General features: G+C 49.4%; 3 protein-coding genes across 10 annotated transcripts; 2 read left to right on the top strand and 1 right to left on the bottom strand.

Annotated features, from left to right (window-relative positions):
* The first annotated feature begins 18 nt into the window (after positions 1-18).
* Stk16 (serine/threonine kinase 16) lies at positions 19-3,384 on the top strand. 8 transcript variants are annotated; one of them, XM_076865905.1, is made up of 8 exons: positions 19-46; positions 359-598; positions 1,149-1,368; positions 1,627-1,760; positions 1,931-2,051; positions 2,175-2,270; positions 2,695-2,816; positions 2,921-3,384. In XM_076865905.1, exons 2-8 carry the CDS (start codon positions 513-515, stop codon positions 3,057-3,059), a joined length of 918 nt encoding a protein of 305 aa, XP_076722020.1. In that variant the 5' UTR covers positions 19-46; positions 359-512; the 3' UTR covers positions 3,060-3,384. The 8 variants fall into 8 exon arrangements, with proteins under 8 accessions (XP_076722020.1, XP_076722021.1, XP_076722018.1 ...); XM_076865906.1 differs by having other exon boundaries at positions 23-46; positions 306-598; XM_076865903.2 differs by lacking the exon at positions 19-46 and adding an exon at positions 53-196.
* Positions 3,385-4,801: 1,417 nt separating this feature from the next.
* Tuba4a (tubulin alpha 4a) lies at positions 4,802-8,431 on the bottom strand. The gene is made up of 4 exons (XM_076865901.2): positions 8,360-8,431; positions 6,484-6,706; positions 6,039-6,187; positions 4,802-5,844 (listed from the first exon to the last, which is right to left on the bottom strand). The coding sequence occupies exons 1-4, from the start codon at positions 8,360-8,362 to the stop codon at positions 4,873-4,875; spliced, it is 1,347 nt and encodes a 448-aa protein (XP_076722016.1). The 5' UTR covers positions 8,363-8,431; the 3' UTR covers positions 4,802-4,872.
* Positions 8,432-17,254: 8,823 nt separating this feature from the next.
* Positions 17,255-19,608, top strand: LOC143406893 (tubulin alpha-1D chain). Its single transcript, XM_076865867.2, has 3 exons — positions 17,255-17,446; positions 17,772-17,920; positions 18,625-19,608. Exons 1-3 carry the CDS (start codon positions 17,326-17,328, stop codon positions 19,606-19,608), a joined length of 1,254 nt encoding a protein of 417 aa, XP_076721982.1. The 5' UTR covers positions 17,255-17,325.
* The last annotated feature ends 2,180 nt before the right edge of the window (positions 19,609-21,788 follow it).

Below are 21,788 nucleotides of genomic sequence, written 5' to 3'. Positions count from 1 at the left end.
CAATCGTTACTTCCGGTCCCTGGTGCTTCGCTCGGGCCCGAGCCAGGTCAGTGGGGAGTCGCGGCTGGCAGATCCTGGGCTCCGCAACCCGGAGTGGGCTCTGCCGGAGGTGGGCCCGAGCCTCGCACTTCCTCGGGAGCTACCCTGTGCCTTGCCTTTGCAGCCCCAAGAGCTTGGGAGCGGGATCCGTCCAAAGGTGGGCCGGGGTTGGAGGAAGCGACCTGGTAGTCGCTGCGTGGCCAGAGGCTTTAGGGCACCTGACTCAGCCTTCTGGAGCTGCTGTCGACAGGGTCTGTTTTCTTTAGACGGGAATCTAAGTCCGAGACCTGGGCCTGAGCTGTCCGCAATTGTACTTCAGGGCCATCTGGATTATGCCGGACCCGCGACCTGCGGTCGATTTCTTTCCAGCATGATCCGCTGGGTCCCCAGGGCATCACCTAGAAGAGCCCATTCACTCTGGACGAACCTTTTGGCAACCAAAGTCTGTCCTTGAGAAGGATGACTGAGACATTATGGGACACGCCCTGTGTGTCTGCTCTCGTGGAACTGTCATCATTGACAATAAGCGTTACCTCTTCATCCAGAAACTGGGGGAGGGGTGAGTGTTTGGAAATCACTTAGCTTGCCCCCTGGGATATGGTCACTGAGGGACTCCATAGGGTTTGCACATGATAGGAGCACAAGGATTTTATCCCTATCTACCTTATCTGACCGAGCCTTAGCTGAATGGGTCAAGAAAGTGGATTCTGGACCCAGGCCTTTTAGATCCACCTTGTGTGACCCTGGTGAGCTATGGTTTCTTCATCTACCTAAAGGAGATGATTATCATACCTCACTGAGGTAATTGTGTGGATTAAATTAGATAATGTATATAGGTGTCCCACCCAGTTCATAAGAACTTGATATACATGTTGGCTATTACTTTATATTTATTGAGCTTCTATCATGTGCAGAACATTGTTAGGACCACAGGGCCTTAACAATTTTTGTGTTCCTGCTCCTGAGGAACTCATTCACACTTCTCTTAGAGCCACATCTTGGGAGGGTTTCTACGCAATGAGAGAGGTACCCCTCCCCAAGGGAATTCCTCTGGGTCCAAGCTGTGTGGGAGATGATCATGGTCCTTCACTGACCCCTTTGGCCCACAGTGGGTTCAGCTATGTGGACCTAGTGGAGGGGTTACATGACGGACACTTCTACGCCCTGAAGCGAATCCTGTGTCACGAGCAGCAGGACCGGGAGGAGGCTCAGCGGGAAGCAGACATGCATCGCCTCTTCCACCACCCCAACATTCTTCGCCTCGTGGCTTACTGTCTGAGAGAGCGGGGTGCTAAGCATGAGGCCTGGCTGCTGCTACCTTTCTTCAAGGTCAGAAAGTCTCTTGGTTATGGAGGGGGTTTTAGCAGATACCTACTGAAGACTGTGAGCAGTCAAGCATGTTGGGAAACAGGAGCCATGTCCAGGGTTTGACCACTTTGGATTTGGAGTTTAGAGGAGTCTAAGTGGGACTGTGGGTTTCAAGGTATGTGTGATGAAAGGATTGGTGGGCTTTGACACACAGGACAGGGATTAGGCCCAGGGAACAGAGACTTCAGAAAATCTCAACTGAGGAAACTTGTGTTGCAGAGAGGTACGCTGTGGAATGAGATAGAAAGGCTGAAAGACAAAGGCAACTTCCTGACTGAGGATCAAATCCTTCGGCTGCTGTTGGGTATCTGCAGAGGACTTGAGGCCATTCATACCAAAGGTTATGCCCACAGGTCAGTGGGAGGGCCCCAGGTACATGCTGAGCTAAGAGGAAGAACCTCACTAAGACAACCAGGAGGTCTCCACTTTCCTCCCAAGGAAAACCCCCTTGATATTTTTGCTCCCTGGGATTCCAAGTCTTCCTGTCCAGGAATGCTTATTGGTCATTTTCACTTCACTCCAGGGACCTGAAGCCCACCAATATCTTGCTTGGAGATGAGGGACAGCCAGTTTTAATGGACTTCGGTTCCATGAATCAAGCATGTATCCAAGTGGAGGGTTCCCGCCAGGCTCTGACCCTGCAGGTAAGTCTCCAGGTTCCTTTGCCCACCTGTTTCCCATTCCCAATTCCTTGTGGTGCATGCCCAAATTCAGTCACATTACTGTGGCCTGCGCCCCACTTTTGAGCTCTGGGACCACTGTTCCAGGACTGGGCAGCCCAGCGGTGCACCATCTCCTACCGGGCCCCGGAGCTCTTCTCTGTGCAGAGCCACTGTGTCATCGATGAACGGACTGATGTCTGGGTGAGAAGCAACTGGGTGGGACTCTGGGTGGGAGGGGTGCAACTCTGTACCTGCTGTGGAGTGGGGAGGGGCAGTAGAAAGTGTTTGGTTTCTGTTGCATGAAGCCCCAGGAACCACAGTATGTCTCCATACCCCTCAACTTCCTTCCTGGTAACTGTCACTGATACTATACTCAGTTGCTCAGGAAGTGGTATAATCCCTCACACCGAGCTGGGTAGTTACTGCTCGTTATCAGTGCTGAAGGCAGTATCTGAGCAAGGACTGCAGAGGTCTCTGGCTAACTGGCAGTTTCTCTGGGCCCTGGGAGTGCCACTGGCTCAGGTTGGAATATTCTTTTTAGCTTTTGTAGTCTTTTTTCACCACAGAAGGGGAGAGATGTCACTTCCATCAGTTCCCTTCCAGGGACTAACCACATTGTGCTCAGTCCCTAGGTTGTGTGCTTTATGCCATGATGTTTGGGGAAGGCCCTTATGATATGGTGTTTCAGAAAGGTGATAGTGTGGCCCTTGCTGTGCAGAACCAACTCAGCATCCCACAAAGCCCCAGGTGAGCACTTAGAGGAACACCAAGCATTTCAGACTTCCCCAGGGTAAGCTGAGTTGGACCTTAGCAAGGGGCCCTCCCTTCACCTTGCCCTCCTCCTTCCACAGGCATTCTTCAGCACTTCGACAGCTGCTGGCCTCCATGATGACTGTGGACCTGCAGCAACGCCCTCACATTCCTCTCCTCCTCAGTCAATTGGAGGCAATGCAACCCCCAGCTCCAGGCCAGCACACCACTCAAATCTGAACTAACCAGTGGCCACATTGAGATGGCTCCAAGTGCCTTGGAAAGAGGCTCTTATCCCTCATTGGAAGTTCATCCTTTCTATCCAGGGCTGCTCTTGACAGTTGGGTACCAGGGATGAGGATCGTTATCTCAGTCCTCTCTCTGCTCTTTTACCCCAGTACATAGGCAAGGGGCCTGACTGGTGGTGAGGCTGGGGGAGAAAGTGAAACAGAAAATATGGACTGAGCTGGACTGCTGGGCTCACATCATGTTCTGCTTTCAAATCTGGAAGCAGGAGAATGTATAAACAGGAGAATAAAGTGAAAGCAGGTTGGTGTGGATCTTATTCCCAGTGTGTGTAGAGGCAGAGAAGAGATGCAAGGGGCCCAGGGTCTGGTTGCCAGTTCCAAGGGAACAGCCTGGAAAGAGGTACTGGTGTAGTCAGCAAAGGTGTTTCTGTATTATTTAACAGGAGGCAAGTGTCCTTTTCTGATATGTGGGTAGTTTTTTCCTAGCTTGTTTTAGTCGTAAAATTAAAGCTCTGACTTGAGCTAGTTTCTGCCTTTGCTAAGAACTGAGATCAGCACCCCTAAAAGCACACTCAACTATTTCTTTTCTTCTTTCACTCCCAGGGGTGGGTTACTTAGTTAAAGTAGCCTAGCCGGTTTGCCAGGCCAGGAGCCTCTGGGTGGAGACACCTGGGGAAGCTTTCAGACAGCCTCATAACTGGTCTCCCATCCTCAGCCTGGGGCAAGGGGAGTGGAGCTGGCAACCATTTTGGCCACATCTCCCTGATTTTCCTAGCTCACACGTAGTTAATAATTAATGAGACTAGTGTGGTGTGGCAGTATTCAGCAGCCACTTCCTGTCTGCTCTGCTGAGTAAACAGGGGCCCTGCCCTTAGCTGGGCTTAAAACCTGTTCCCCAGGGAAGGCCACAGTGTCCCTGAATCACCAGGGAGAGGCGGCAAGGGCAGGTTGGCATCTCCTGCTCCTGAGATTGAAGCTTCCTCCCCCACCATGCCCACCGCCACATACTGACGTCAGTGTGGGTCCTGGGGTGCCTATTAGCAAAGTTTGAATTTTCCCCCAGGGCCCTGGCAGGAGGTTCCCACCAGCTAGTGTTAGGCTGAGGCTGAAAGAAAGCACAAACAGGGAGAAGACCTGACTTTTAATGGCACAGCCCTAGCTCCAGCAAAGCAAGACAGACAGTAAGCTATGCAAAGCTGCTGAGAAGTGCAATCGCAAAAACAACTCCAGATCGCCCTTGTTCCCTCCCACCCCCCAAGCTTATGATGTGACTCCATGCCTGGGAACTTTGGGCCAGCTCAGCCCCATTCCCAAACTAATAATGCACAGCAAAGCCTTGCCCAAGTCTTGCTTCCAGAGTTGGTGGATGCAGAAGCAGCAGGAATAATAGGGTGGCAGTCCATTCTCCAACACAGAAACTACTGGATTTAAACTCCTACTTGTAAGGAAGTGAAGACTCATATCCTTCAATAGTTTGTGACAGGATAGACAGGTCCAGGGGGATTTGGTCCTCATTTCCTCCCTATTTTTGGATCCCCCTAGGACCTAATATCAAGGTCCCTGGGGTCATGATTCCTGGGCCTGGAAAGGGCCCCTTGGCAAGTCTCACCTTCAGCCATGGAAGGGAAAGTGTCATGAGCAGCAAATAGTGAGGGCAGCAGTAGCAGTAGCAGCAGCAGCAGCAGCACAAAGGGGAAGGCAGCAGAAGCTCAAGTATTCACAGAGGGGACAAGAAACCGTGCAAGGAAACTTTATTTTGAAAGTATTTTGCAATAAACATAGTAAGGAGGCTCCAGGCAGCTGTTCTATTCTTCTCCTTCATCTTCATCCTCATAGGAGTCGATGCCCACTTCCTCGTAATCCTTCTCCAGGGCAGCCATATCCTCTCGAGCCTCAGAGAACTCACCCTCTTCCATGCCCTCACCCACATACCAGTGCACAAACGCCCTCTTGGCATACATCAGGTCGAACTTGTGGTCCAGGCGGGCCCAGGCCTCGGCGATGGCGGTCGTGTTGCTCAGCATGCACACAGCACGCTGCACCTTGGCCAGGTCACCCCCAGGCACCACAGTGGGAGGCTGATAGTTGATGCCAACCTTGAAGCCTGTGGGGCACCAGTCCACAAACTGGATGCTGCGCTTGGTCTTGATGGCAGCAATGGCGGCATTGACATCTTTGGGCACCACGTCTCCACGGTACAGCAGGCAGCAGGCCATGTACTTGCCATGCCGGGGGTCACACTTCACCATCTGGTTGGCAGGCTCAAAGCAGGCATTGGTGATTTCTGCCACCGACAGCTGCTCGTGGTAGGCCTTCTCTGCAGAGATGACTGGCGCATAGGTGGCCAGGGGGAAGTGGATGCGCGGGTAGGGCACCAGGTTGGTCTGGAACTCCGTCAGGTCCACGTTGAGGGCCCCATCAAAACGCAGGGAAGCAGTGATGGAGGACACGATTTGGCTGATGAGGCGGTTGAGGTTGGTGTAGGTTGGGCGCTCGATGTCCAGGTTGCGGCGGCAGATGTCATAGATGGCCTCGTTGTCCACCATGAAGGCACAGTCTGAGTGCTCCAGGGTGGTGTGGGTGGTCAGGATGGAGTTGTAGGGCTCCACCACAGCTGTGGACACCTGAGGGGCTGGGTAGATGGAGAACTCCAGCTTGGATTTCTTGCCATAGTCCACAGAGAGCCGCTCCATCAGGAGGGAGGTGAAGCCAGAGCCGGTGCCCCCTCCAAAGCTGTGGAATACCAGGAAGCCTTGAAGTCCTGTGCACTGGTCAGACTGGAAGGCAAGAAAGAGAGCAGTATAAGTAGGGGAAGGACCCAAGGAACTCTCTCTTGTAGCTATATGTAGCCTAAAGTATCTGAGAAGTCAAGGAAAAGACCAATCTGTATTCCATAGAAGCTCACATTCTGCAACACATATTTTCTGAAATGGATGAAAAACACTCCCTCCCTTCCATGACAAATTCTTACCAGCTTGCGGATCCGGTCGAGGACAGGGTCAATGATTTCCTTGCCAATGGTGTAGTGACCACGGGCATAGTTGTTAGCAGCATCCTCTTTCCCAGTGATGAGCTGCTCTGGGTGGAAGAGCTGTCGGTATGGGCCATTTCGGATCTCATCTGGAAAGGGATAAACCACATTGTTGGAACAAAACCACAAGGCTGCATTCTGCAGGGACCTTCCCCTTGGGTGGTAGTTGTGGCCAGATATAGAGAAGAGCTAGCTCATCCTTCTGCCAGCCTAAGATACCATAGTGTGAAAGAAACTCAGACCTGCTACAGCCCCGCCTGCCTGAGGTCAGCTTGCCTTCTTTAGCTTCAAATAGGGATAGGAGTTTTCAGGACCAGGAAAGTCAACTTTAGACACCCTCTCTCAGTCACTCTTCACTTTCCTCAAATTTGCCCCCTCTACTCACCAATTACAGTTGGCTCCAGGTCCACAAAGACGGCCCTGGGCACATGTTTTCCAGCACCAGTTTCACAGAAGAAGGTGGTGAAGGAGTCGTCCCCTCCACCAATAGTCTTGTCACTGGGCATTTGGCCATCGGGCTGAATCCCATGTTCCAGACAGTAGAGCTCCCAGCAGGCATTGCCCATCTGGACACCTGCTTGCCCCACATGGACTGAGATACATTCACGCTAGAGGGATAAAGAGAGGGGTAGGCACATGGTAAATGCCACATCCACAAGTCCTCACCTCATGTTCCTCTCTCCCATCCTATAACCAGCTGGGATGATTCAGTTGGCAAGAAGGGAGGCTTAGGCTGGCAGCCTCCCCAGGATCTCCTACACAGGACTCCCTAGTTGGAGGTACCAGGGAGGGCAGGCAACTCCTGAGTCTATTTCACAGTGGGAAATTTGTCAAGTGAGAGCTGTGGCTCAGCATGACCCTGTCACATTGACAGGACACTGAGGACAGAAAGGGCATGTGCATGAGACCAGCAGAGGCTGCAGCTTCTCCCAATCCCTGCTAACCACAACCCGCTTCTCCAGGTTTTCCAGAGTTAGCCAGAGGCCTCCCCACTTAATATTTTGCTTTCGGGAGGAACTTAAATTTCCTATAACCCTTTCCCCTTCTTTATGGTGGAAGCAGAGGTCTTTCAGCCTTTGGATCAGCTGACTACCCTAGTCATCAAAATGCCCTCTCTCCCCACCTTTAAATCCCATCTGGCCTTGGGGATCAATCCCATCTGGCTCCTCTCCCCACATCCACCCCCGCACTCTGCATGTCTTCACCACCTTCATCCACCGCGACAGCCCGCACGGAAATAGCAGCGAAAATGCTGGTGAGCAGACAGTAAGGGCGGGCAATTAGGGTCATGGGCACTGGGGCATTCGCTGCCTTGGGTATTGCCACTAAGTGTCCGAAATTTAACCCTTGCAGCACCAAATTCGCGCACCTCCCTTCCACAACGAAATGGCGGGGTGACAGTTTCCAGATACCCAGAAAAGGAAGCGGAACCTGTGGTGAGGCCCCAGAGGTAACCCGCCTTGCCCCACACAGGGTGAGCGCCATCCTGAACCCAGGCCCTACATCCGCTTTCCCGCAGGAGTCTTTCCAGTTACTTCCTAGCCGAAAGTGAGGATTGAGTTTCGGCCCCCGCTCCTAAGCTATAAATACCACCCCCCCACACACACACAGCTTTCCCCTCCCCCCAACCTGGCCTCTGTCTGGGCTGTCGCTCAATGCCAGCTGTCTCTGCCAGTCCTCAGCCCACCCGCAGGAGAGAGGCTGGCTCGCCTCAAGAGGCCGAACCCCATTCCCGCCACCCCTCCCGGCTCAGAAGCCGGGTGCTGAGTCACCGGAGGGGGGGGGTTGTGGGTGCGAGGGATGCACCCAGGTAGGAAAAGGGGATGCGGCACCAAGTAACTTGACCCCTTCCACCTTCTTGAGCCAAGCACGTGTTCTGTCAGTTGCAGCGACTGGGGATGCGGGGGGGATTGGGGGCAGGGGCAGCCAAGCGGGTCACGGTGGAAAGGACCTTTTGGCTCCCTTCAGGAGGATTGGGGCACAAACGATTGGGGAGACAGAAGGGCATTGCTAGGAGGGCTCCTCTTTGCTAGTGGAGAATCCCACCCGGCCACCCCCACATCTCCAGCCTCTGAAGGTGGTCAACACACCAGGCCAAAGTCACCCCCAGAGGGGGGCTGGGGATAGTGCAAAACCTCTGTACCTCCTTGAGACCCGGAACGCTGGGCGTAGGGTCCCAAGTATCCCTGGAGGAAAGTTGCCTAGAAGGAGAAAGACAATTAGGGGACAGGATGGGCGCAATCCCGGCGAGGCCCACTCACCATGGTGAGTCCGGGTGGTGCGTCTCACGTAGAGTCGGGGTGACGGGTCTCAGTGAGAACTGCGCTAGCTGCAGTGCCGCACCGCTCTTATAGGCAGGGGGCGGGGCCCGCGAGTTCCGCTCGCCCACTAGGGGCTGGGTGATCCGGAGGCCACGCCCTCGTAGGGTAGGCGGTCCCGAAGGTGGGACTACGCCGGGTGCCCGCCCCTTGCCATTCCTGGGTACTTCACCCGTCAGATTTGGGTTAGGACTAGCGCCCAGACTTTAACCCTTCGATTCCCGTTCTAAGCTGACACCCCAGGCTCCAGAGAACCCACGCAGGGATCCAGGGTGCGGTGACACTGCGCGTCTCACTTGCACCTGCGTCATGAGGGCGCCGATCGTTCAGCTGTTCTGACTTAGATGTAAGGGATGAAATCTTCCTGGCTGCAGACGGCAATCAAAATCGCCGAAGGCCCTTTCCGCCCCGCCTCCCTGGAGGCTCCTTTCGGCTGTACCCCTTCTGGTCTCACGCCGCCTGCTGGTCCCGGTGGTGACGACGGGCCTTGGCCCACACCTATGGGAGGCCCAGGACCGGAGCTGCACAGCCTGAGTCCCAGGGTGCCCAGTCCTTAGACTTTCCCGCAGCACCGAACCCGCATCCTGTCAGCGAGGATCGACCCTGGGGAATCTCCTGAGGCTTTCCGGCCGCCAGCTGATCAGTGGCCCCTTCATTAGCGTGGTCACTATTGGTGAGCAATCACTGTGGCCTCCAGAATCCTGGAGCGCTGGACCTGAAGCCTTGTGGACCTGGAATCTTATTCAGATTGTGCTGTGTGACCTTGGGCAAGTGACTTAATCTCACTGATACCTTAGCATTTTCAGCAGAAGCCATTCCTACTTTGTACACTTCATTTCCATTTTTACAAGGTCATGTCTTTTCAAGTGATTTCTGCTTTCCCTGTCTTGCATTACATTTTTCTGTCTCTCGCCATTGGGGAATTTCCTCAAGCAGTACCCATGTGCTGGTTCTTAAGAATCCATCTCCCAGGACAAACGATTACTGCCTTTCTTCCTGTCCTGTTTTCCCAGGGCCAGGGCTGTGTGACAATGCAACACAATCCCATAAAATAACTAGTGACAGAAACTTTCTATCAACAAAATAGTTAATTGGCATTTGACTTAGGCAAGGCGTAGAAAAGAATACAGTGAAATATGACAAAGTCTCTCTTCCCAGTGGACTTGCCATCTTGTTGGGAAAAGAAGTCTTCTTCATAAAAAGAAAGCCAACAAGGGCTCATAGGAGGGCTCCTTGGGAAATGGGGTCATGACCTCTGCAGAGGATTGGTGATCACCAGACACAGATCTTGCAGGCTCTCCTTCACCCTCTTTCCTCCTTCTGTACTCCATGAATACAGTGAGACCTGCATTATCTCAGGCAAAACTCTTAATATGTTTGACCCATGGTAGGGCTAAAATGAGGATAGAACTTTAAGAAGACAGAAGTTGAAGCTTGGCAACTTAGAGACACAATTCCCTCTCAGAAAAGTTCTTTTCTGGCCTTTATGTTGTTAATCACCATAGCATTTAGAATAGGAGAAGATCAGGAATTACTGTGTTGAAGGATACCCTAAACCACCCTCATGTTAGGATATTCACTGGAAGAACTCACAGGACCCCATGTATAGTTGTGCTCACAGCAAAAGTTTATTACAGCAATGTAGTAAGGATGAACAACTGGATCATAAAGGAAAGATGCAGACAGAGTCAGGAATCTATGTCCTCTCTCTCCCATCAGGCTCACACAAAGCATACTCTTCCTCCAAAATATAAATGCAGTAACATCTTCCTGCAGTGATTCTGCCTAAGAAAACCCAGTAGAGACTCAGTAGTCAAGATTTTTTAAAAAAAGGTTTTGTTACAGAGACACCTCTGTCTAGCATATACCAAAATTCCAGACTCCTAGGAGAAAAGCACAATGAACCATCCTTCTTTCTAAGAACATCAGTCTCAGGCCAACTGTGTTAACTTTTTTCTGTATTCATATCAAATCCCTGATGTCCAGCCTATCTTGAATAGAACTGGAGCCTCTGGTCCTACCAAACCTGCATTCCCATTTAGCAACTGCAATAGCAGAATGGTGCACCCCACTTCCAAGATACATACTAATTCCTGGAACCTGTTTTATGTTTCCTTATAGGAAGAGATATTTTGCAGATGAGATGAAGGTGAGAATCTTGAGATGGTGAGATTAGCTTAAAGCTAATCTCAGTGGTGGACCCACTGTTCACAAGTGTCCTTATTAGTTAAAGAGAGAAGCAGAACAGTCAGAATCAGAAGAGGTCAGATGCAGAGACTGGAATGACATGATTGTTGGCTTTAAAGATGGGCCATGAGTTAGGAATGAGAGCAACTGGTAGAAGATGGAAGGCAAGGGACAGAGTCTTCCCTAGAATCTTCCTTTCTAACACCCTTATTTTAACTCCATAGACCTATTTTGGACTTTTGATCTTCATCACTGTAACATAATAAATTTTTGTTGTTTTAGGCACTAAGTATGTAGTAATTCATTGCAGCAGCAATAGGAAACCAGTTCAGTAACAAATGGGGTTGATAGTGGTTATCTTCTTAGGGTAGGAGATAAACTCCTACCCTATCCAATTCACCAGTCCTTTTCACTTTTGATACCTCTCTGACACTGAAAATGATTAACACTCAACCCATGTTACACTGGTTTATATTACCCTGACTCCTGAGCTAGGAGTTTACAACCCCTAAGCAGTCCCCTCTAGCTGGGAAAATGGAGAAACAGGAGGCAGGAAGAAATGTTCAAGGCATGTGAGTAGAATGCTGACGCTGCTTCTGATTGTGTGTGTGTGTTTGTGTGTGTGTGTGTGGGGGGGGTTGTGGGTTTGGGTGTGGGTGTGGGTTTGTCCTCTCAGGATATATACAGATCTCTTGAATTAGGACCATAAGTTCTGTGACCATGAAGGTAATGGTCCAAACTGTTTAGACATTCACATGCATGTACAGAATGTAGAGTGTTTCTTCACTCTTCCCATCAAATCACATCTCAGTCTATCTACTCCATGTGGATATCCATTGGTTCAGTTCTCTCTCCCTCTTTCCTAACCTGCTATTACCTCCATCATTTCTAACCCCTTCCCATAGTCTCATTTTCACCTTGGATCAGAGCAGCAAGGTTCTTGAAGTTTAAACTGTCTTCACCACCTCCATCTTGGACAGGTGGAGCTGTAGTTTTGTGCAACCTTAAGTTTGTCCTGACTGGAACTTCTACCAGTCGTCCTCCTTATATCATAACCATTGAGAGTGGGTGTCCCTACTGTCACTATCTTCACTCCTCAACACTTGCCAGAAGCCTTGGCTCACATGCTCCACTCAGATGTTCTATCCAGGGTCTTTAGTGATCTCAGTCTTACCAAATCTCCAAAGAATGTGTCTACATCTTTATCTTAACTTCTCACAACATTGTTTGACATGGTAGAACATCCTTTTTCCTTGAAAAATTTTTTAAATTTTTTTTAGTTGTAGATGGATACAATTTTTATTTATTTTTTATGTGGTACTGAGCATCATGTGTGTGAGTATCAAAAATTTATTTTTTTATGTGGTACTGAGTATCATGTGTGTGAGGCAGGCATTCTACCACTGAGCTACAACCCCAGCCCCTGAAATTCTTTATTCATGGCTCCTTGTTTTTGTCATGACCTCTCCTCCTCCTCCTCCTCCTCCTCCTCTTCCTCCTCCTTCTCCTCCTCCTCCTCCTCTTCCTCCTCCTTTTTTGTAGTTATAGATGGACAGAATGCCTTTTTAAATTTTGTTTATTTTTATATGGTGCTAAGGATCAAACCCAGTGCCTCATACATGCTAGGCAAGTATTCTGCCACTGAGCTTCAGCCCCAGCCGCTGGACACTCCTTCTTGGTGATCTCTGGTAGCTTACCTTAAACAGAGATTCCCACAGCCCAGTCCCAAGTATTCTTATTTTTTTTAAAAAATTTTCTCCCTGAAGGAGTACTTGTTGAATCTCAGCGATAAGTATATAGAATTTTATTGTATTACTTTCAGTTTGGGGTATATGTTTAAATGTCCATAATAAAAAGTTATTGTAACACTTCTAGAATTATTCAAAAAGAAATAGAACTGCTGGGTATGGTGGTGCATGCCTGTAATCCCAGCAATGTGGGAGGCTAAGGCAGAAGGATCAAAAGTTCAAAGCCAGCCTCAACAACCTAATGAGACCCTAAGCAAATTAGTGAGACCCTGTCTCGAAATAAAAAATAAAAGAAGGGCTGGGGATGTAACTCAGTGGTTAAGTGCCTCTGGGTTTAATCCCCAGTATAAAGGGGGGGGGTGAGTAGAACCAAAGTGTATAAATTCTCATGCAACAGTGAAATAAAAGGATAAAAAGAAATGGATATATCTGGGGTGTCTCAGTGACACAGCACTTGCCTAGGACATGAAAGGCCCTGGGTCCAATCCCAAGGACCACAAAAACAAACAAAGATGGATGTCACAGATATCCTGATGACTCTCAGATCGTAACCCATTTTGGACTTCTCTCTGAACGTCAGACTCATATGTCTGTTTGCCTTCTTGATATCCCCACTCAAGAGCCCATTAGACATCTCAAACAGCATATTCACAGTGGAGCTCTCAATTTCCTACCCTCACCTGCTTCCTGCCAAACCCTCTTCTGTTCTGGACATCCCAGTCTGAGTGAACAACATCGCCCTGCACCCAAGTGCTAAGTTAAAACCTAGCATCATATTCTTCTCTCCATTGCTACCCTCATGTTTATAAGAGGGTTTTTTGTGTTTTTTTGGCTGCAAACAATGGAAAACATAAACAACCATGGCTTAAACAAGGAGGATATTCATTATCCCATTACAAATTGGAGTGTAGGGCAGTCCCAGGGTTGGTTCAGTGATGTCACCAATACCTCCGGTATTTCCAGCTGTCTGCTCTTGCATCCTCAAGGGCTGGTGGTATTTTCCTGTGTGATGGCTGCAGCAGCTCTAAGTATCATGGTCTCATAGGATACTTTCTTAAGGGGGGTTTCTTCCCACATTTCTTCTTATCAGAAAGAAAAGCCTTTCTTTAAAGCACCCACTGAAGTAGAAAAGAAAAACAGAGGGAGAGAGGGAGACAGACAGACAGTGGTGAAATAGGGGTGGATGGGGAAGGGGAAGGGATGAAAGAAGGAAAGGAAGACAGAAAATGCACCCTAGCAGACATCTCCTTGTGTCTCCAATCGCTGGAAGGAAGGAACAGAATAACCATGAATGGTTTCCACTGATCTCCACTTACCCATGCATTTGGAGGAAGCCATTTTTCTTGAACAGTGAATAGAAGGGTGAATACTTAAAAAAAAAAATCAAGCCCCTGTCAGAAAAGAAATGGGGACAAGGGCAGGCCAGGTTGCTGAGGAGGTCTGCCATACCCTGTCTTAACAAGAATGGCTTTTTTTTTTTTTTTTTTTTTTTGAGCTGTAGGGTAGTGAGTGCTCTGCTATGTGGAAAGGAAAGCACAGCCAGAGTCTCAGATGAATCTTAATTTCACTGATAATGAACCCCCATGTGACCTTGGGCAGACACCAGAGACTTCAATTTCCTTTTCTTCATTATGGGAATAAGAGGACCACCTTGCCTACCTCACAAAGTTGTTGAGAGACTCAAAGAAGGTAAGGTACAAAGCTGCCTTAAGAACTATAAAGTAGTAGGCACTGGCCTAGCAGGCACCAGACCTGGGTTCAATCCCTAGCACAGGGTTGGGGGAGCAGTGTATAAAGCAGGAGGTACATGCTAGAGATTGACGTTTTTTATTTCAGAAATTTTCCCAAGGCAATACAGAGTCTCCTGAGGGGACATAAGGGCTAGGCTAGTGTAGCCATGACTTGCAGTATACTTAGGGAGACATTTAAGAACAGCCTCAAGACTCATCTTGCTTTGCCTGTAGGGAGACTAAGCACCTGAGAGAGTTTATCTCCTTTGAGATAAACTCTCTCAGGTGCTTAGTCTAGGATTGCTGCTGTTCCCTAAACTCTTAAAACTCACAGTCTTACAGATAAGAAAACTGAGGCCAAAAGAAGTTATGAGCTAGTAGGTATTCGGCACAGGGTTCCCTATTTGACCCTAGTTCTCTATGTTCTATGATATTCGGACTTTGCACCCAGAATGTCCAAGTCTTGATCTCCTGCCTAAGGACTCATTATTTCTGGATGACTGCAGCTGTCTTCCTAGTCCCACCCACACTACTTTAGGTCTCACTAGTCCTGGGGGAAGGGAGGCAGTGGTGGTGTTCGAGTTCTGGGGGCTTAATTTCTAAATCCTCTCCAACCTGTGAGAGCTGGGCTGTAATCAGAAAAGGAATAAAGTGACTGGCAACGGACCCAGGTACCCAGGGAGCTGGATACCTGTGCGGGGTTCCTAGTGCTGGCCCCTCCTCTGCTCACCCTAGCTGGCTCCTGTTTGGGCCCAGGCTCAGTGCCTGCCTACTGTGCTGTAACCAAGTCAACAGGCCAGCCCTCCTGGGGCCGTTTCTAACAACACTCCCCCATGAAAGCAACCAGAGAGTATAAGGAGGCCACAGCCCTGGGTTTCTCACAGATCCTCCCTGCCTTCTACCAAGCAGCAGCCACACAGACAGAGGACCCCAGACAGCCCCCAGCCAGGCAACATGGTGAGCAGGGCAGGTGGCTGCAGTGAGGGAACTTTGGGAGTCCAGGTATCCCCTGGGCTATAGCTCGAGGTGAAGCGGGGAGATAGAATGAGACTTCTGGGTATGAGTGGTATGTACAAGGGTGAGGAAAGAAAGGACAACAGTTTCCAGAGTTGCATCTGAGCCTTGCTCAGGAGCAGGGTTGCTGAAGGGCTCTGAATTTAGGGGTGAGGAGCATGGGGTAAGCAGGACTTGAGGAGAAAGCATAGGTACTTTCCATATTGGCTGAATCTCCAAACCCTGGGTCTTGCCATAGATTCCCTTTTGGGCTCTGGTTCCCTTTCTTTGCTGGGGTGACATGTTCTCCACAGAAGCTGCTGTTTTCAGGATTCTCTCTTAGTTCTGCCACCTGTGCCTTTGTTCAGCTCCATATTTCAGCTACAGATCAATGGGAGAGGGAGGGAGAAGTGGGAGGTGCTCCATCTATCTGGAGCTGCTGTGCTGTGCGTGGGGCACGATTGGTATCTGCGACAGTCTCCCTGCCACACAGGGTAGAAGAGCAGTTAGGAGCCAGGATGTCTGTCCTCTGAAGATGCTACTTTCACTCTTGACCTTAAACAGGTTGCTTAATTTTCCTGAGGGTCAGTTCCTCATTTGTGAAATGAGAATAATAAAAGTACCCACCCAAGGCTATTGCTGTGGGGATTAAAGGAGTTAATGTATGAGGAGGGAATAACGCAGTGTCTGACATCTAACTTGTGCTTATTAAACAGGCACTAAAAAACACACCAAAGCCTGCAAGGTGGGAGATGGTCCCATTTTTATTATCAAGAAAAAGGAAGCTGGGCATGGTGGTGCATGCCTGTAACCCCAGCTGCTCAGGAGGCTGAGGCAGGAGGATTGTGAGTTCAAAGCTGACCTCTCAAAAGCAAGGCACTAAGCAACTCAGTGAGACCCTGTCTCTAAATAAAATTCAAAACAGGGCTGGGGATGTGGCTCAGTGGTCAAGTGCCCCTGGGTTCAATCCCCAGTACCAAAAAAAAAAAAAAAAAAGGAAAGGAACTAGGAAGCTGAGATGAAGTAACTTGTCAGAGGCCATCAGAGAGGCCAGGTCTGTGTAACTCCAGAGACTGAGTTCTTTGTCCCAAACCTGCTGTTCCAGAGTATGAAGCCTTGTTCCCTAAGAGACACCCTGTGTATACTGGCAGTTTTGAGGGCCAGGGTGGTGTTTGGTTTTGTGGACAAAGTCTGGGCAGCCTCAGAGGTGCAGTAGCCATGCTAGTCTTACTAGTGACAGTGACTGAGTCAGCCTTCTTTCTGGAACCTGGGACGTTTCAGAGTCACTGAATCCCTACATCAACTCATTCCCTTCTCTTATCATGAAACCAGAAATTGGGGGTGGGAAATTAAAATATAATGGCATACCCTAGCATGTCAGGCAATGGACCAGGCAGTCTGCATGAGTCCTTCCATTCAAACCTCTTTCTTTCTAGGAGTCAGTTTTTGTTATCATCCCCATTTTACAGGGCAGCATGCCAACAAGGAGCTTAAGATTCTTGCTCAAGACAAGTAGAGAATTCATAAGGCTGGGATCCAGATTACTTATGAATTCATTCCTGTCATCTGAAAATCCTAAGTCAAAGTCCTTATTTCATATTTTGAAAGTCAGTGATGTGTTAAATTTAAGGAGAAAGCATCCTCATTAAAATTATGAAATATTCCAGATATGTAAAAATATATAAAGAATAACATAATGTAATGAACACCAAGCTTGACCATAGATTCCCTCTCCAATTGCACTCACTCCCCACTCTGCCAGAGAGTATCAAACTTAGTGTTCATGTTTTCCCTTGCTTTCCTTACCAGTGGCTTCTCATTTCTTTCTGAACATGGGTGGACTGACTATCATGCTCTGCCAGACTCAGCTGATCCGGTCCATGTTCCTTATTGAGAAGCTTAGTCACTGAGCAAGGCTGTATAATCTTCAATCTGCCCACATCTGCTTCCTTTGAGAGTTTTAACCCCACAACTAGTGCCTGGTGGTCTTAAATGCCACCAATAAATGTGTAGATATGGGAGGTGGGGCAAGGGTAGCAGAGTCCAGGAACTTGGCTCTCAGCCAGAGAACCATTCAAGGAAGATAGGGAAGAATGGTGTCCAGGCACCATACACTCCTAAGGTTGTTCTCTGCCCTTTGCCCATTCAGCGTGAGTGCATCTCAGTCCATGTGGGGCAGGCTGGTGTGCAGATTGGCAATGCCTGCTGGGAGCTCTACTGCTTAGAACATGGAATCCAACCAGATGGGCAGATGCCCAGTGACAAGACCATTGGGGGAGGAGATGACTCCTTCAATACCTTCTTCAGTGAAACTGGGGCTGGAAAACATGTGCCCCGGGCAGTCTTTGTGGACCTGGAGCCCACAGTGATTGGTGAGTGATGATCAGTCCCTACCATAGCTTATTCCACCACTGGAGAGGACTGGAGTTAATGGTTATAGCCTCCCAGTTGCTGTAGCCAATTAGAACTTCAGATCTACAGAATCATTGTCACTCAGATCCTGAGTTCCAAGGCCACCGCACATACTTTTCCATGTCATGGGAAAGCATGTTCAGGGAGGGTAATCTCAGCAGCCTGGATGCAGCTCTTCTGGATTCTAGGGTAGAATCTGGGACCTCACCCCATTCCCTATGAGTACCCTGGGACTTGGGAGTTGGACTATAAAGGAGGTGGAACCTAAAACTCTACCCCTTGCAGATGAAGTTCGCACAGGCACCTACCGCCAGCTCTTCCACCCAGAGCAGCTCATTACAGGCAAGGAAGATGCTGCCAATAACTATGCCCGAGGCCACTACACCATTGGAAAGGAGCTCATTGACCTGGTATTAGACCGGATTCGGAAGCTGGTAAGGAATGGCTGAGAGCCAGGGCAGGCGAATCTGGATCCCTGTTGTGAAACGCTCTGGAGACCAGACTAGGGAAGGACAGCTTCATCCCCTGGGAGAGCCTCCTAAACAAAAGGACTAGGACTAATGAGGAAGGCCCCTGCTCTGATCAGTGGAGGCCAACGTAGTTCCAGCCTGGAGCTGGGGGTCTTCTTTATTTTCCATAGTGACTGGCCCAGTGCTAGGCAATGACCCCTAATGTAACATGTCAGTGGGTTGCCTGGCCAAGTTATGGAGACCCATAAGCATTCCCAGAATATCATCATGAAAATCATGGGTTAAAAGAATGTTATCCCAAGGCTCTGTGATTTGCTTTGGCTTCCTCCAAGGATGGTCCTGAATTATTGATTCATTAGAAAAGTCCTCCAGAAACATCTGAAATTTAGTCAGGGGGACATGGGTGTGAAGCTGGGTGCAATTGCCAAGTTATGACAAAAATGACTATGTCACAAGATTCAAGAGAGCTGTGTATGAAAGGCCTCAGGAGACTGTAGAAAGAAAGAGGAGAAAAAGGGAGGCCTCTCCACATGGATCTCTTGTGGTTTTGGAAAAGTCTTCCAAGGACTTCATGAAGCTTTTGAGGATTTTGAAACAGCACAGATGGGTCTTTCCCATTTGTAAATGGTGCATTATACCCCACATTTCTCTTCTTCTTCACTGGACAGGCTGACCAGTGCACAGGGCTGCAAGGATTCCTCATCTTCCACAGCTTTGGAGGGGGTACCGGCTCTGGCTTCACCTCCCTCCTGATGGAGCGGCTCTCTGTGGACTATGGCAAGAAATCCAAGCTGGAGTTCTCCATCTACCCAGCCCCTCAGGTGTCCACAGCTGTGGTGGAGCCCTACAACTCCATCCTGACCACCCACACCACCCTGGAGCACTCAGACTGTGCCTTCATGGTGGACAACGAGGCCATCTATGACATCTGCCGCCGCAACCTGGACATCGAGCGCCCAACCTACACCAACCTCAACCGCCTCATCAGCCAAATCGTGTCCTCCATCACTGCTTCCCTGCGTTTTGATGGGGCCCTCAACGTGGACCTGACGGAGTTCCAGACCAACCTGGTGCCCTACCCGCGCATCCACTTCCCCCTGGCCACCTATGCGCCAGTCATCTCTGCAGAGAAGGCCTACCACGAGCAGCTGTCGGTGGCAGAAATCACCAATGCCTGCTTTGAGCCTGCCAACCAGATGGTGAAGTGTGACCCCCGGCATGGCAAGTACATGGCCTGCTGCCTGCTGTACCGTGGAGACGTGGTGCCCAAAGATGTCAATGCCGCCATTGCTGCCATCAAGACCAAGCGCAGCATCCAGTTTGTGGACTGGTGCCCCACAGGCTTCAAGGTTGGCATCAACTATCAGCCTCCCACTGTGGTGCCTGGGGGTGACCTGGCCAAGGTGCAGCGTGCTGTGTGCATGCTGAGCAACACGACCGCCATCGCCGAGGCCTGGGCCCGCCTGGACCACAAGTTCGACCTGATGTATGCCAAGAGGGCGTTTGTGCACTGGTATGTGGGTGAGGGCATGGAAGAGGGTGAGTTCTCTGAGGCTCGAGAGGATATGGCTGCCCTGGAGAAGGATTACGAGGAGGTGGGTATGGACAGCCTGGAGGGGGAGGGAGAGGAGGAGGAAGGAGACGAATATTAGAAGATCCTCTGTATCTGTCCTAAATAAAGTACTGTGGCCTTATTGTCTCATAAATGTCTTTTTCTCTTGGGAAAAACCACAAGGGAGGGGGGGTTTCTCCTTCAAGAGAGAAAGGAAGGCTGATGTTTTAGCCTGGGCTCCCCTGAAGGCAGATCTGATTTTAGATTTCACTAGACTATAATTCCAGTGAGCAGAATGGGGGCCGTGGGGAGTGTGGCAGGAAAGGAGGGCAAACCTGGCCTAGAGAAGATGCAGTGATGTAAATGACATCTCAGGCCATCCTTAGGGGAGCGGGCAGGTGAGGGTGGAGGAGGTTATGCATTGCTTTCTTTTTTCTGTGAGTTAAATCTTCACCCCATCAAATATCAAGTTCCCTGTACTTCTGGGCTGTACATACTTGGGCTGCAGAGTCAATAGGAAACCCTGGGGGAAGACATGGTGCTGTGGAGCATGCAATATGAAGTCCACCCAGGGCTTCAACAGAAGCTGGGCCACTGGAAGGCCCAAAGCGATGCAGAAGAGCAGTCAGACATGGCTGCAGCTCAGTCTGGAGGCCTTTGCCAGGAGGAGGTCAATGTACAGAGAGTCCAGAAGTTGGCAGTCAGGCAGTAACATAGTAGCACCAACAAAGAGGAAATGCTAGCAGAAGGGCTAACTCTGATAATCTCCATCAACACTCATCACTTTTCATAAGACATGTGACCAGCCAGGTGTGGTGGTGCACACCTGTAATCTCAGTACCTCAGGAGGCTAAGGTGAGAGGATCACAAGTTTGAGGCCAGTCTGGACAATTTAGGGACACCCCATCTCAAAATGGAAAGGGCTAGGGGTCTCAATACTAAAGCCTTCTGGGTTTAATCCGAAGTACTACAAATAAATAAATAAAATAAAAACAAGTGACCTTTTCTTAATCCTATGCTATGTATTATGCAAGTACAGCTTCAAGTCCCTACTTCCAGCCTTGGTGGTGGTCCTTATGTCTTCTCATATGGACTTCTTGGATCACCTTCTGGGTTGAGGGATGGTTTAACCATTGGGGGTGTTGGAACTAGAGTCATCCACATGTCACCCCAACAAGTGGATATTCAATTCTCAGTGTCACCCTCAGCTTCCTTGTCCCAGGCTTGGTGTCACCTCCCAAAGATGGAAGGCTAGGAGGATGACTTCAAAATTAGTGACATCAGGAAGGTACTGTCATCTCTCAGGCTAGAGGAACCAACAGATGAGATATAATACCAGGGTCTTGAAGCTGGGACTGCCAGGTGGGAACTGGAACCACAGCAGGGGTACTGGCTTCTTTCTTCTTCCCATCTTCAATTTCCAACCAGTGGTTTCCATTGGCTAAAACTAGACGCCATTTGGCAAGGGGGACAAAGGTCATGCAGCCCTGTGAGGTACAGAGCAGGGTAGGGAAGGTGGAGAAATGGAGAAAGCAGGTGAATCACAACACCGAATGCCATGAGGCCCGGCACCAGGATGCCATTCAAGGAGTAGCTCCTTGCTCTCCTGTCCTTGTCATTTTTTCCCAACAAGTACTTTCTAATAAAAGAAAATGGAGTGAAAACAACAGGATGGTGAGGTATTTAGAGGAGAAAATGGGCATGTCCAGCCCAGTGGCTTCCTTTCTCTCTGGGAGTTACTCAGAGGCAGCAAGTGTCCTCAAATCATCTTCCAGGATTTATACTTAAGGGGCTCTGTTCTCAGAACAGAGAGGCTGCAATTGTGTGTCGTGTGGTGAGGTGGGGGTAATTTAATTCAGAGCGCATATTTGGAAACCCATTTTGGTTGAATAACACAGCTATACCCTCAAACCATTTTTTTTCTCTACTAAAAGAGCTGATTTTTAGTGGACTGGAGGTGTAGCTCAGTGGCAGAGCGCTTGTCTTACACATGGGAGGCACTGAGTTCTATCGTCAGCACCACATAAAAAAACACACAAATAAAATATAGACATGCTGTCCATCTACAAATCTATAACTACAAAAAAAAAATGCCGATTTTAAAATCTCCCATCTGACTCCTGTGTCTTTCCCTCACCTAGTTTCAAATTTGGGATGGAAAGGAAGGTTACTTTGGAAGTCCTTCAAACCCCAAGAAATTGCTGCCATCTGTTGAGCACCCAGTATGTGCAAGGCCCTGTGTCCATACTGTCTTGTTTCATTCTGAAATAGGTACAGTTA

The sequence above is a fragment of the Callospermophilus lateralis genome, chromosome 9 (assembly GCF_048772815.1).
Source record: "Callospermophilus lateralis isolate mCalLat2 chromosome 9, mCalLat2.hap1, whole genome shotgun sequence".
Classification (NCBI taxonomy): Eukaryota; Metazoa; Chordata; class Mammalia; order Rodentia; family Sciuridae; genus Callospermophilus; species Callospermophilus lateralis.
This window is presented reverse-complemented; position numbering and strand designations above follow the sequence as displayed.